The 14,269-nt window shown below is 42.7% G+C and overlaps 1 protein-coding gene across 1 annotated transcript in view; it reads right to left on the reverse strand.

The window, feature by feature from the left end:
- Positions 1-7,606: 7,606 nt before the first annotated feature.
- The window catches only part of KCNK17 (potassium two pore domain channel subfamily K member 17), a 61,737-nt gene continuing 55,074 nt past the window's right edge, over positions 7,607-14,269 (reverse strand). Inside the window, exons 5-6 of the mRNA XM_054972302.1 lie at positions 9,200-9,368; positions 7,607-7,869 (exon numbers count right to left, since the gene is read on the reverse strand). Coding sequence (XP_054828277.1) covers positions 7,607-7,869; positions 9,200-9,368 — 432 coding nt within the window. The remainder of the gene's footprint in view (positions 7,870-9,199; positions 9,369-14,269) is intronic.

A 14,269-nucleotide genomic window follows, 5' to 3' on the forward strand; every position in this document is an offset into this window, starting at 1 on the left:
ACCTGAGATCTTTTTGTTGGGGATCAAACTTGAAGCCTTATAGATTCGAAGTCTGTGCTTTTCCACTGAGTTCTGCCCTTCATCCGCATTACTGTCTCACGTTACCTAATGTGGGCTAACAGGAAACCAAGCCAATGTTGTGCAGCCATGCACGTCTCAGACACAGTGTAAGGTCATTAGCCCTGAGGATCTCCTGCCTAATCAGATCGATCCCATGGACTGAAAATGAGATCAAAGTAGGCCACAATGATACCAAACTTTCATTCTGACAACTTCACATAGAAAGAAAAGTATAAAAGGTCATGGACTAAAAGGGCAGAGGAAGAATGGCTCAGCACACCTAATATTCCATGAGTTTCTAAACTTTATTTTGTTCATACAGGCAGCTAGTTTCATTTAGCATGACAGCCCTGCTAAAAGTTGTCAATTTAACAGAGTTGTAGTGAATCCTTGGTGGAAGGAAACTTTTCCTTGCTCTTCCTTAAAAGGGAATGCTCTGGAAGCACCATAAGTGCAGTGTAATATGGAAACATCCAAATAAAGCAGGGACATGCTGCATAGCTCCCAGGGAAAAACTCCAGGTGGAAACAGCCTGGGATACACTGTGACAATTAGACTTCCCGAGTGTGGACTTTGGCAGCTTTGACTATCAAAAGCTCACACCCTGGACATCTAATTGGTCTCTAAGTTGCTACTGGATCTGAGTCTTGCTCTTCTGCTACAGACCAACACAGCTACTCATCTGAAACTGTGACAACTGTATCCTAAAAAGTGACATTTATCCTTAAAATTGCCATTTATAGGACTTACAGAAGGGTAGAATTCTACCCTTGGGGCAGGTCCACAAATATATCATTACCATCCAATTATATCCTATACAGCATCTGTTATTTTATATCAGTGCCCTAAATCATAAGATTGTGGTTGTTATTGTGTATTCATCATTGTTGCCATGGAATAGCTTCCATTCCATTCCATTTAGGGTTTATGGTTCAGATCCTTCCTCATCTGTGTAGAGAGCAGAAAACTTTGCTTTACTGTAAAGTGCTAACTTAACAGTTTAGGAAGCAACACCTCCAACAAGCACTACAGTGGTTTGTAGGCAACCAGCTATGCAGATTAAACCACTTACTTCCCTCTGTATTTCCTCATATAATACAGGCCAATTCTATGTAATTGCACTATGTAATTTCCCTTCAAGAAAACTTGAATTTCACATCAAGTACTGCCTAACTTGATGAAACACTGGCAGATCCATGAACAGGTGTTCACTTTCCCCCCTTTAAATAGAAATGGCAGCCAAGTTGTCTGGTCATGCATGTTTAATATTTTTACCCCATATGATTTTACCAATTGAAACCAGCCCCCCCCTGCCCCCATACTGTTGTCCTTGGAAGGGAAACAAATTGGCAAGATATGCCCATACTTTTTTCCCTTCCAGGATTGTAACAACATGGAGTATGGTGGTTGGTGTCCACAAGTGGAAGAGTTAAATCCTCACCTCCAATGGTTGCTGGATTTGAAACAAAACCCAGGATGATCAGATCACTCAGAATGCCTCCATAGAGATCACATGTATTTGCTTGCTATGTAGTCTGAAAGCAGATTTCCAATTTTCTGGAAATTGTTCTCAGAAAGGAACTGTGTAGAGGTAGATAGGCATGTATGGATAAAACAAGGGAGTGTAAAGGTAGGAGGAACATGGCTGGAGGCACTGAGGGAAGAATATTTCCCCAGCCATGAGACCCAGAATCCTGCTTTTGGTCTTTCATTCTTTCTTTTTTAAAAAATAAAGCTCAGATTCTCATAAACCTGACTTTGATATCAAATTCTGGATACTGCACCAATGAAATTATAGAAGACAAACAGCTCCATCGGAGAGTGTTTTGGAAGTGAATTCTGCTACACAAAGTATTAGGTTGTTCCTTTGAAATAGGTTGTTCCTTTGAAATCCTTCCTGACCCCCATATTCTGCTTTCCTTGGAGAAGCCCCTTTCCCTTGAACTCCATGTCAGTAAATTACACAATGCTTTCTTGACTGTGTTCCAAATTGAAACCAACCTCTCATCCAGCAGCTGTTTTAGGTCCTGGACACTGTACTCTCCTCACCTTTATGCATTTTATGACTGAGTTACTGTGCTTTAAAAAGCTGGTGAATTTTGTAATGACTCAACCTAAGGCTTCTTGGTTTAAACTTTCAGACAGCACTTCATCTATTCATTTCATGTACATGGATATATGTTAAGATGCTATAAATGGGACAATCAGGAAAAAGAACACAGACACAGTGTTTGGGAACACAAATTCAAACATACACAAAAATACAAAAAGTACAATTACATGTTGATTCTAGAATAACTATTAATTTTGAGCCCAGAGTTCTAATTGTATAAATCTAAACAGACAGACTGCATAAATCAAGAACCAAGGATCTCTCCTAGCATATTTGAATGACTTCTGTCCCTAAGAAGGCTCCTTTATTTGCTTCTGTCCCTAAGAAGGCTCCATTATCTTATTGTAATCCTCACAGCAACCCTATGAAGTAGATCCATATTATTATTTCCATTTGGCAGAGAGGGACGCTGAGGCTGAGGAAACAGTGGCTTGTTTAAAGACAACTAGAGAATTCACAGTAATGAGATTCAATCCTGTGACTTCCCAGTTCATAGCTCAGTCTCTCAACTGCTATACTGCAGCAGGGTAGGAACACTGCTGCAGTAATTAGAGCCTGCTAACCAAACATCTCTGCATTGTGCAGCTATTAAAAGCACAAAAATATCCCAAGACATGATGTCTTCTTGCACATTAAAAATAATTTTTACATCCTGGGGTGATATGCTGCCTTTTTGAATGATGATCATAATTCCCTTGTACCTTGGGATAGAGCAGTGATTTGTAACATTTTGGGGGGCACAGACCCCTGTGAGAATCTAATGACTCTCAGAAAATACACATACAGACAAAATTTTGCATGCAGTTTATATTAATTAATGGCCACGTCCTGAAAAAATTGAAATAAATCCAAATTGAACAAACAAAATTAAAAAAAAATTAATTCTGCTCAAAAGTAAATTTCAATGAGAAGGCTGCAGTTGCTTGGCTGGAATAAGAAGTTGAAATTGTGGAGTGGTCTTTGACATGGCAATGAGCATGTCATCTTTGACATCCAATCAGTTTCAACTTTTCATTTTGATGGCAACAAATGTTGAAAACGCTGACTCACAAAGGTATGCAGTTGCAAATGGAATCAGAGCTCCCATAGCTGGCTTTGCCAGGTGAGGATAGGGTTGTGTCAACGAACACCAGGCTTCTCCGGTCATAATGGTGGGATACATTTTCTTTAATCCTTATCAACAGGAGACTATTCTTGATAGTATAGCATAGTAACAATGATGATTGTACATTACCTGACCATGTACACTAGCATCCTATGACATCCAACAGTTGTTTTGAGGGAAACAATACCTTGCTAACATAATGTCACATGAAGAATGTTCTCACAAATATAATCTTTAAAGTAATAGGAAGGAAATAGAAAGAAGATTTTTTTTGCACCAGGTTCACAAACCACTCTAAAACCCATTCATGGAGCCCCTAGAAGCCCACAGACCACAGGTTAAAGACCCCTGAGCTGGAGGTACTGGCCTAAAGGCATATGAAGTAAAACTAAAGTTAAGCTGCCTGGCTGGAATATTGTCTGGGAACCTCAAGTAAGCTGTTCTTTGGAGAAAGGTCAGAGTATACAAGCCAAAGGAGTTTAATAGTTGGACTAGGATTCTGTGTATAAAATCTTCTGGAGTACAAATATTATTCTACTGTTTGAGTTGGCCAGTTTTCATACACTGTGAATGTGACAACCTTGCTCTTTTCTGCGGATGAAGGAGTACCACCTAATAGTCTCTGCAATGAAGACCATGCAGAGTTATCACAAGAGGAGGCATGTTCTCAGACTAATTTTTCCATTAAAGGGATGTCCCACATATTTTCACACTGGAAACCCATACTAATTGAACATTACTGTACTAATTAGACATAGTTTTACTTATGCCCAGGTATGATGGGTTCTTTGAGACATGGTTTACTACCTGACTCCCTAATTGCCAAGTAGAATACTTAAAAATCACTGCATCTGTTGGAAAAGTCCTGATTGAGGCCCCCCCCCCCCGTCTTCTGCACAATGTTTGCACAAACAGAGCACTGTTTAAAGTGTTTAATGCAAATTCAGTTCATGCAGCTAAACACCATTTCTGTTTGTTACAAATGCAAACTTGCATTTGGTGGACCATCAGCAAAGTTTCCAAATGCGGACTATACGGAGGAAGGCAAGATTACATTTTTAATGTGATAAACCATTCAGATAACTTCTTCACCAAGTGTACAGCATAGTCTGGCAATAGAAAGAAAGGAAAGAGCTGTCCATGCAAACCATAACTACATGAATCAGATATCAATGATACCTTTCCCCTATAGAACATTGCTACTGCTTATCTGACTTTTCCCCTACCATTCTAGGTTAAAATCATTTCATTTTTGAAATGATTGTTGGAAAATACATTTGCTAACCAGTACATTCCCTTGAAGCTACTGGGACATGCAAGTAATTAGGTCTGAAGTGTGCCAGAATAACTTTAGAAACTTAGAAAACACTTGTTAAAACTAAGTAATGCCAGTGAAAAATATTAATTGAAATTTGCACAATTCTTTAAGTAAAAGTACAAACACCACCTCAGGACCTTCAAGGGGTTTCTGTAACTTTCCAGCGCAGATTGTGGAAGAATCCAAGTCATCTGTAAGAAGTGCAATAGCAGCCAAATGGCTATGTTTTCTTTAGTCACCCTTGAACAGATAACCTTTCATGTTTTGGCAGACAACTATTCTCTTGGTGATTATATTTTTCTGTTACAAATCGCCTTCTGCTATTGCTGTCTCTGAGAACATGTCCTACTACACAGCATAGCCAGGGCACAAATTTACAGAAATTACAGAAAGGTCAAAGGGTAACTGGTTTGAAGGGATCTTTGAAAGCTGCTTGTTTTAGGCAGGTAGCTGTGTTGGTCTGCAGTAGAACAGCAGGATTAGAGTCCAGTGGCACCTTAGAACTAACAAGATTTTCAGGATATGAGCTTTCAAGAGTCAAAGCTCCCTGACTTCAGATGTCTGAAGAAGGGAGCTCTGATTTTTGCAAACTTGTTAGTCTCTAAGGTGCCACTGGACTCATATCCTGCTGTTGAAAGCTTAGACATCTGTCAAAACAAAACCAAGACACAATGGAGCACTCCTAATGCACAGAAATAGAATGGGAAGGGAGAATTCCAGATGCTGTGAGCTAATTCAAAACTCTCACCATTACAGTGTGGTGTTATTTCCCCATATGGGTGCTAGTGTGGTCTGAAAGTGAGAGTATGCAGACAAGTGAAGATCAGAAGTGTCCGAGGCCTGGCTCGGCGGCCTCGGACTGGCGCGGCCTCCACCCCTCTTCCACCGGCAGCAACCCCCACGCCACTAACCCCGAGGCGGGGACCGGAGGCGTCTCTCAGGCTGTGGCAATGGCTCCACGTGGCTGTGCCCTGGCGGGCTCGCCGCCGCAGAGAGGGTCCGCCGCCGCTGCTGCCAGGGGGCCTCGGGCAGTCGGCCAGCCGGCCACACTGCATGATGGTGGCCTCCACCGTGGCCCCGCCGGCGAGGCCACAGCGAGAGGGAGGGCCAGGAGGGGCCGCACCGGACCGTGCCGGGCGGCCAGACACTGGCACAGGCGCCTGCCACCGGCCAGGGAGACGCTCAGTGGCAACAGAGTAGAAGAAGGGGTGGAGCCGACCAGGACCGGCCAGACGCCCGAGCAAAGGCCGGCCCACCCAAGCGCGGCCCGGAGAGGCCAAACCCGCCGCCCGTCAAGCGGAGAGAGGGCAGCAGGCCACTGGGAAGGGAAAGAGCTGAAGCAGCCCACCAATGGGCTAGGAGCGGGTGGGGCTGGTGGGCGTGGCCACACCTGGCCCAGGTGGTGGGGCTGGCCATGGGCGGAGGAGCATGGGAGAGGGGGTGGGGCTGAGAGGTGCCAGGGAAGGTATTTAAGAGGGCTCTGGAGGCTGGCTGAAGAGGATGGAAGAAGCCAGACTGCCCTGAAGTTGTGCAGCTGGCCGGGTGGAGCTAAGTGCTGACCGGCCCTCCGGTTCAGACAGGGGCCGCCCAGTCTGAGGCCACCAGAGAAGGAGCCCTCACTCCCCGTCTGGGCCCCACCTAGCCGGCCAAGGCTCTCAGGATGGACCCGCCGAGGCCACCACGCCCGGACCCACCGCTACCGCCGCCATGGGGCACCTCTGGGCCTGACAAGAAGGAAAGCCAGTGTGGTACGTAAAGTGCCAGATTAGGTTCTGGAGTACCCAGGTTTGAATCCCCACTCAGGCATGAAGCTTGGGCCAGTCACAAACTTGGCCTACACCACAGGTTGTTGTGAGGATAAAACCGAGAAGAGGAGAATGATGTAAGCTGATTTGGGTCCCCACTGAAGGAAAAGTTGGGGTATAAATGAAGTGAATAAACAAACAGAACAAGTTCCTCCCTCATAAAATGTGACATGAAGCCTCCTTGTTCAGGAAGTTCCAGTTAGCAGGTAGTGGAGACAAATCTGCATTCCTTGCCATTGATGTCTGGAACAACAGTCTTCATGGATGCGGCCATCATGGCAACAGCCATGGTTCTTTAGTTATCACATAAGCTCCCTCATCTGAGTCATGCATGAGCTGAGCAATCTGTCCACACACATTCTACAGCAGATTTTATGCATGAGAAAACAACAAAAGAGATACTCGGTGTATGCAAAGGTTACCTGTTGCTAAAGCTGTATTACATTGCTGTCATGGTCCATTGTATCTTTGAGTACAGGCCTCATAGAGTTTTGTGGATCCAAAATTTTATTTACAGGATGATACAAGGCACATCTGATTGCAATCAACTATATGTTTTCTTAAAATGTAACTCATTCATCAGGGTTTCTTTTAAAAAAATAGATATGTTTCCTGGTTTTTATACACATTAACTGCCTAACTTGATTTGCAAGATTATAAAAGTCTTTTGTATTAAGATGAGTGTTCTTTACAACAGCATCTCTACAACTCAATGTTAGGCTAACAGTCTTATAAAGTTAGTAAGTCACAGTATAACCAAAGGGACATTTTAGCTACTCATTTATAAGTGAGAACCTTTTTGCCTCTCACACTTCTGTTACATAGAGATAACCCATCAAGCTTAGGAGAAAGCTATATACATTGCCATTTACACATGCATGCACACACACAGAAACAGCAAATTTCTGGTTTCTCAGCTTGTGAACTTGCAGCACATAACCCTTCCAACTGATTCCCATTCCATAAGATGGCATTTTGTTGCTCCTCCTACACAGCAATTTATCTTCATGTAGGAAAATAAGTAAAGCAGATCTTGACCACCCAAAAGAACACAGTTTGATTCCCACTGTGACTTCAGTGTCCAGTCATCTCTGCTGGGATTCTCTCAGCTAGTCACACTTCTGTTAGTGCCAAAACACAGCACCCCAATGTGTGAGTTAGCATGATAATAAAAACCCTCCACTGGAAAAAAAGGTGTATGCAATTCAATCTGGACTGCCTGGCTTGGTGGACTTCATGCTGCAGCTTTGCTCATCCTCGGGACCCAGGCTGACATTTTGGTTGCCATCTATTAGCTCCTGCTCTACCTCTCTGCTCTTCCTTTTACAGCAACGGCAGAGGTCACTGGAGTTTTCTAGTAAGCTGATGCAAAGATTGATGATCAGGGCTAGCCAGGCCATTCCAAAGAGAATCCACAGAGATACCACATTCTTGTACCAGGCTGGGTATGTGCGGTCAGGGTTCATGCCTAAATGGGGGGGAAAAAGAACACCCACGCTGTTCATAGCTGTACTGCATCACTCCCTTCAAGATGAGAATTTTACAAGTACCAATCTGATACTAAGCATGCTTGTCTAGTTTGAGCAGCTGCTAGATCATTTCAAAGACTAAGGAAAGTCAAACTTAAACCCTGGAAAGTCTGGACCATTCAAGAGTGGATGAGTCACCAGCTGAGGCAGAGGGTAACAGAGAGGACACACTGAATTGTGATTTGATTGGCTGCCAAGGCATAGCACAAATAGACTATGAGGGGATCTGCCACCAAAAGAGATTGACCAGTTGTTTCAGTGGCACAGATACTTTCTTTGTATGATACACACGTTATGTGTGGAGAGATGGTTTGGTTCTTGCAAGAACTTTTGAGAAGTGATATGCATCTCTGTGACTATGTGTAGGAATGCATTGCATCCCCCTTCCCCATTCCTGTAAGTGGGTATAAGGCCATTGTGAGGGGTAGAGGATAAGTTTTCCCTTCAACTCATGAGCCCTAACTTGTAAATAGTAACCACTCATTCAGATTTATGACCGCCCACTCTAGGCTCTTATGGGGGAGGAAACTCCAGGTTCCTGCCCTTGGTGCCTTGAGTAGTCCAATATTGATAATTAAGCCTGCACCTATTTTTTTTAAAGAGTGATTGATGGGTACTTCCTTTCAGAAATCAAACCTGAGTGTTTAACACTAATACTACTACTAATAATAACAGCAACATTTGATTTATATACTGCCTTTCAGGACAACTTAACACCCACTCAGAGCAGTTTACAAAGTTAGTATTATCCCCACAACAAACACTCTGTGAGGTGGGTGGTGCTGAGAGAGCTCTGGGAGAGCTGTGACTGACCCAAGGTCACCCAGCCAGCTTGAAGGAGTGGGGAATCATACCCTGTTCTCCAGATTAGAGTCCTGCCGCTCTTAACCACGACACCAATCTTCCACCTGTGAACTGAAGGGCACCACAACAAGGTGCCATGAAGTTGTTTGTGAAGGAGAAGCAACTGTTCTCCTTAATACTTAATTTGTGTAAAGAAGTGCATAAGCTCTCAGGAGCAAAAGGCCCTTCACACTCAAATACCGCTACCTCTATCAGGGAAATACCACAAAAGTAGCAAATGAAGCTTTAACCTGATTAAGCAGGCCAGTTGTTGTTGTTGTTGGACCCATTTTGAAGAGGTTATTTTTCTACCCACAATGAAACATATAATATGGGAGATGTAATTAAAAAAACTTGACCAAATAATTAACTAATAGGTTTATCTCATTAAAAAAATGCAGAGCATAAGGCAGCAGAACAACCTACCAATTACATAATCTCCAAAGCCTATTGTGGTGAGAGTAATAAAGGAATAGTAGAATCCTTCTTCATATGTCCAGCCTTCAATGGCAGTGAACAACAGAGGAGGTAGCAGAAGGAACAGTAGAAGCCCAGCAACCAGCGAGCAGGTCCATGTCAACACAGCAGCCCCTTTCTAGCAAGACATAAAGAAACTCACATGAAATGATGCAACAGACAGCTAGTCCCATATCTTTTATGAAAGGCCATGCTAAGGTGAACAGGCATACAATAACCTTATGCAGGCACTGGGATGAATTTGTAAAGAACAGGAATATATTCCTACTAGAATAATATGACTAGTACAAGATGGGTAGCCATGTTAGTCTGTCTGCAGCAGTAGACAAGAGCAAGAGTCCAGCAGCATGTATAAGACTAACAAAATTTGTGGTAGGGTATGAGTTTTCAAGAGTATCTGAAGAAGTGAGCTGTGACTCATGAAAGCTCATACCTTATCACAAATTTTGTTAGTCTTATACGTGCTACTGGACTCTTGCTCTTTTCTATGACTAGCACAGGCATATATGGAAAGAATATATTGATAATGGGCCATAGAAGCTTTATATTTAAAAAAATCACTGGTTTACTCTCTGAAATTAATGGTCGTGCATGGATGCTAACTCGTATCATGAACAACCAGGCCTCTGTAATCCTGAATACCTGTGATTGCACTACATAGTGGAAATCAGTTGTCTGCACAGCATTCTGTGTTTCCCTTGAATCTTAGATCTCTCTAAAGAAAAACGAAAAACAAATGATGCATTTTAACTCTCACAATTACAATTTTTAAAGAATAAAATAGTAGCATGCCTCCTCTTTGCTAAAAGCTCAGAAATGGAGGGAGGGGCTGGGAGGAGGCTTTGTTTGGTTCTTCTAGGGCCCAGTAGATGGAGATTTCTCTCCCCCCCGCATTTTCCCATCATTCCATGATATTTGCTTTATAAGCAACCTTTCTGCACTGGACCTGGCCCCCATTTTCAAAACACTGTATTTTGGGTTGCAGAGGAAGGCTAGTTGATAAATTGCAGCAGCTTTCTAGCTATGTACAATTCTTTGTGTTTGGCTTTGATTGGCAGCCCTGTGATTCAGAGATCTCAATGTGCATATAGTTGAGAAACTGATCGTTATTCCTCCCATTAGTTCAAAGTTTTGCTTAATTTTTTTTTATTATTGTTTATTTATAGTCCATCTTTCTCAATGAGATCCAAGGTGGATTACATACTGCAAGTGAATACAATGGCAAGGACATTCACACAGCAAAATACAACATGATCAACAGTTAGGGCATTCAATGAAAACAGATACAATAGGAAATGGTAGCTGCAAATCTGAAAATTAGCATGAAGCCAAACACATAGAACCTTCCTGAATTAAAACACAGGTAATTGATATGACATCTTAAGGAACATTAAACTACCCAGTAGGCGTGATCTACATCAGCAGACAGCCTAGTCTATAGTAGAGATGGGCACGAACTGAAATACAAACCAAAGTTCATGACGAATCAGGCCAGTTCGTGGTTCACGAACAAGCAGTTTATCAAAGCCCATTTCTGATGAACCGCCACGAATTTAGGCTGGTTCGTTTCTTGGTTCATCAATGCAGACAGCCTGGTGCCGATCAATCAGTTTCCTAGGCAACAGGGGATGGACTTCCTGCAGACCTTCTGCTGGCCCGGAAGTGACCTTCTGCTGACCCAGAAGTGATTATTTGCTGACCTGTATGTGACGTTTTCACGAACCAAATGAACCGGTTCGCAAACCGGGGCAGGTTAATGAAAGTTCATGGTTCATGGTTTGTGAAATGGGATGAACCACAAACCATACGATTAGGGTTTTTTCCCAGTTCATGCCCATCTCTAGTCTATAGTACCTGTCCCTTACCAATGTGTCTCTTTGAGCTGCTTCTTATGACACAGTCTCATAGCCTGAGCAGAAAGTCCTCCTGAATAATTCAGTCTTGCATAGTTTTATGAAAACCAGAAGAGTGGGAGCTTTCCAGAGCTGCTCAGGCAGAATCTCCCAGGAAAAGTTAATCCTACTCAAGCCTCTCACACAAGATGAAAGACTAATGAAATTGCTATGATACTGTTTCCTTTCTTTTTTATATATAGAGATGTTATACTGCTCTGGCTTCCCTCCCATCAGGTTAAATCATTTTTTTAAATGCATGTTTTTAGACACTGAAATGTCTGTTGAAAGTAAATGTGTTTAGATGTGTTGTATTGCTTATAGTGTCACATAAGGACCTGAGAGAGCCAGGTTCAAATCCTCATTCTGCCATGAAAGTCACCAGGTGACCTTGTGGTTTCTAGCCCTTTGCATTACAGACAGAGAAGGTAACATGTACAAGCAGTTTATTGCCTGACTGCCAGGAATGGGGAAGGAGCAGCTGCAAAATGTCTGGAGCTGGATTAGTTGACCCCGGCCTGACTTCATGTGCTCTGTTCCATAACCTTTTCTCCCTCCACCCTTTTGATTCTTTCTCCTTAATTTCCATCTTCCTTAAAGTCCACAGTGACAAGTGGACAAATAAATTAGTGGTGTACATTCAAATATACCCAGGTTGAAATTACATTCAAAATTATTTCATTTGGGAGATATCTGAAATGACCCAAACAATCCTGAAATTCCCAGAGTAAGGATAAATTATGATTGATCCCAGAATTTTGGGAGTGTTTCGGGTTTCAGTAGGTGCAAAGGAAGCACCTGGCCAATATGAATAACCCTCATATGAAGCTCCTGGCACAACCCTCCCTCCTCAAAATATCTGAACTAAAGAGGCATAATGCTTAGTCAAATTTAAATTCCAGAGCCTTTCTCAACAAAAAAAGTAGCATAAGAACATAAGCAAAGCCATGTTGGATCAGGCCAGTGGCCCATCCAGTCCAACATTCTGTCACACACAGTGGCTAGAAATCCAGTGCCATCTAAAGGACTGTCAGTGAGGCCAGGACACCAGAAGCCCTCCCACTGCCTTCCTTCCAGCACCAAGACAACAGAGCACCACCTCCCCACAAAGAGAATACCATCTATCTCCTGTGGCTAATAGCCACTGATGGACCTCTGCTCCATATATTTGTCCAGTCCCCTCTTGAAGCTGGCAATGCTTGTAGCTGCCACCACCTCCTGTGGCAACGAATTCCATGTGTTTATCACCCTTTGTGTAAAGTAGTATTTTCTTCTATCTGTTCTAACCCGACTGCTCAATAATTTCATAGAGTGCCCACGAGTTCTTGTATTGTGAGAAAGGGAGAAAAACACATCTTTCTCTACCTTCTCTAACCCGTGCATTATCTTGTAAACCTCTATCATGTCTCCCCTCAGTCGTCTTTTCTCCAGGCTAAAGAGCCCCAAGCGCCTCAATCTTTCCTCATAGGGAAAGTGTTCCAACCCTTTAATCATTTTAGTTGCCCTTCTCTGTACTTTTTCCAGTGCTATGATATCTTTTTTAAGGTGTGGCGACCAGAACTGTACACAGTGCTCCAAATGAGGCCTCACCATCGATTTATACAGAGGCATTATGATACCGGCTGATTTGTTTTCAATCCCTTTCCTAATAACCCCTAGCATAGCATTAGCTTTTTTTATGGCAGTCGCACACTGTGCTGACATTTTTAGTGAGTTATCTATCATGACGCCAAGATCTCTCTCTTGGTCAGTCTCCGCCAGTTCAGACCCCATCAACTTGTATTTATATTTTGGATTTTTGGTTCCAATGTGCATTACTTTGCACTTGGCTACATTGAACCTCATTTGCCACATGGATGCCCACTCTTCTAGCCTCGACAGATCCCTTTGGAGTGCCTCACAATCCTCTCTGGCTTTCACCACCCTGAACAATTTCGTGTCATCTGCAAATTTAGCCACTTCACTGCTTAATCCCAATTCCAAATCATTAATAAACAAGTTAAAAAGCATTGGACCCAATACCGACCCCTGTGGCACCCCACTGCTCACCACCCTCCACTGTGAGAAGTGCCCGTTTATACTCGCTCTCTGTTTCCTATTAATTAGCCAGTTTTCGATCCACAAGAGGACTTGGCCCTTTATCCCATAGCTACTGAGCTTACTTAGGAGCCTTTGATGAGGAACTTTGTCAAAAGCTTTCTGGAAGTCAAGATAAACAATATCTATCGTGTCTCCCTTGTCCACTTGCCTACAGAAGTCCAAAGGGCAGAGTGGGCATCATATTCAGGCAGTTTATCTGCCCTGAGCCCGCTTGTGGGGAGGGAGGATTACAAATATGATACAAATAAAAAATAAATAATAAATAAAGCCTCATCACTTCTCACTAAAGAAAAATAAGGTCTTCTGGAGGATATGAAAAAAATCCTTGCCAAGAATAATCAGTTATCTGATTGCCAAGACTGTTTCCCCATTGTCACACAGTAACCACATGTATCTAGTGACTAGAGATGGGCACGAACCGGAAAAAAACCCGAACCATGTGGTTCGTGGTTTGTCAAATTTCATGAACCATGAACCACAAACTTTCACAAATCTGCCCCCGGTTCACAAACCGGTTCATTTGGTTCGTGAAAATGTCACATCCAGGTCAGAAAATCATCACTTCTGGGTCAGTGCCCAAAATATGAACCAAAATAAGAATTTTGGTTCATATTTTGGTTCGTGCCCATCTCTACTAGTGACCTGGCATTAAGGGGAAGAGTTATTTGCAGGCATGTGTAATTTAGGAAGCTACCATTTTATTAATTAAGACACTAGTTAGTAGTTGTTCTAACACCTTCTCCCCCCCCCCTTCTCCCATCCTCCTGCTTTCCCAACATAAATTTTTAATCCTATAGCACAGTGCAACATCACTTGAGCAAATGCTATATACATGCTAATCAAATCTACAATAGACTCATGATCATAAGCAAATAACTTTTCCATGGATAGCTGATGGTGTACCATATTGCATACATATGGCTTCCTCTATGCCTGTTTGTGATAACTGTGGCATATGTAAATTGGAAATGGAAGACAAGAATGGACAGTAAATGCTCAGCTTCATTTTTCATTTAATACAACTAAT

Source organism: Eublepharis macularius, chromosome 1, assembly GCF_028583425.1.
Source record: "Eublepharis macularius isolate TG4126 chromosome 1, MPM_Emac_v1.0, whole genome shotgun sequence".
Taxonomy (NCBI): Eukaryota; Metazoa; Chordata; class Lepidosauria; order Squamata; family Eublepharidae; genus Eublepharis; species Eublepharis macularius.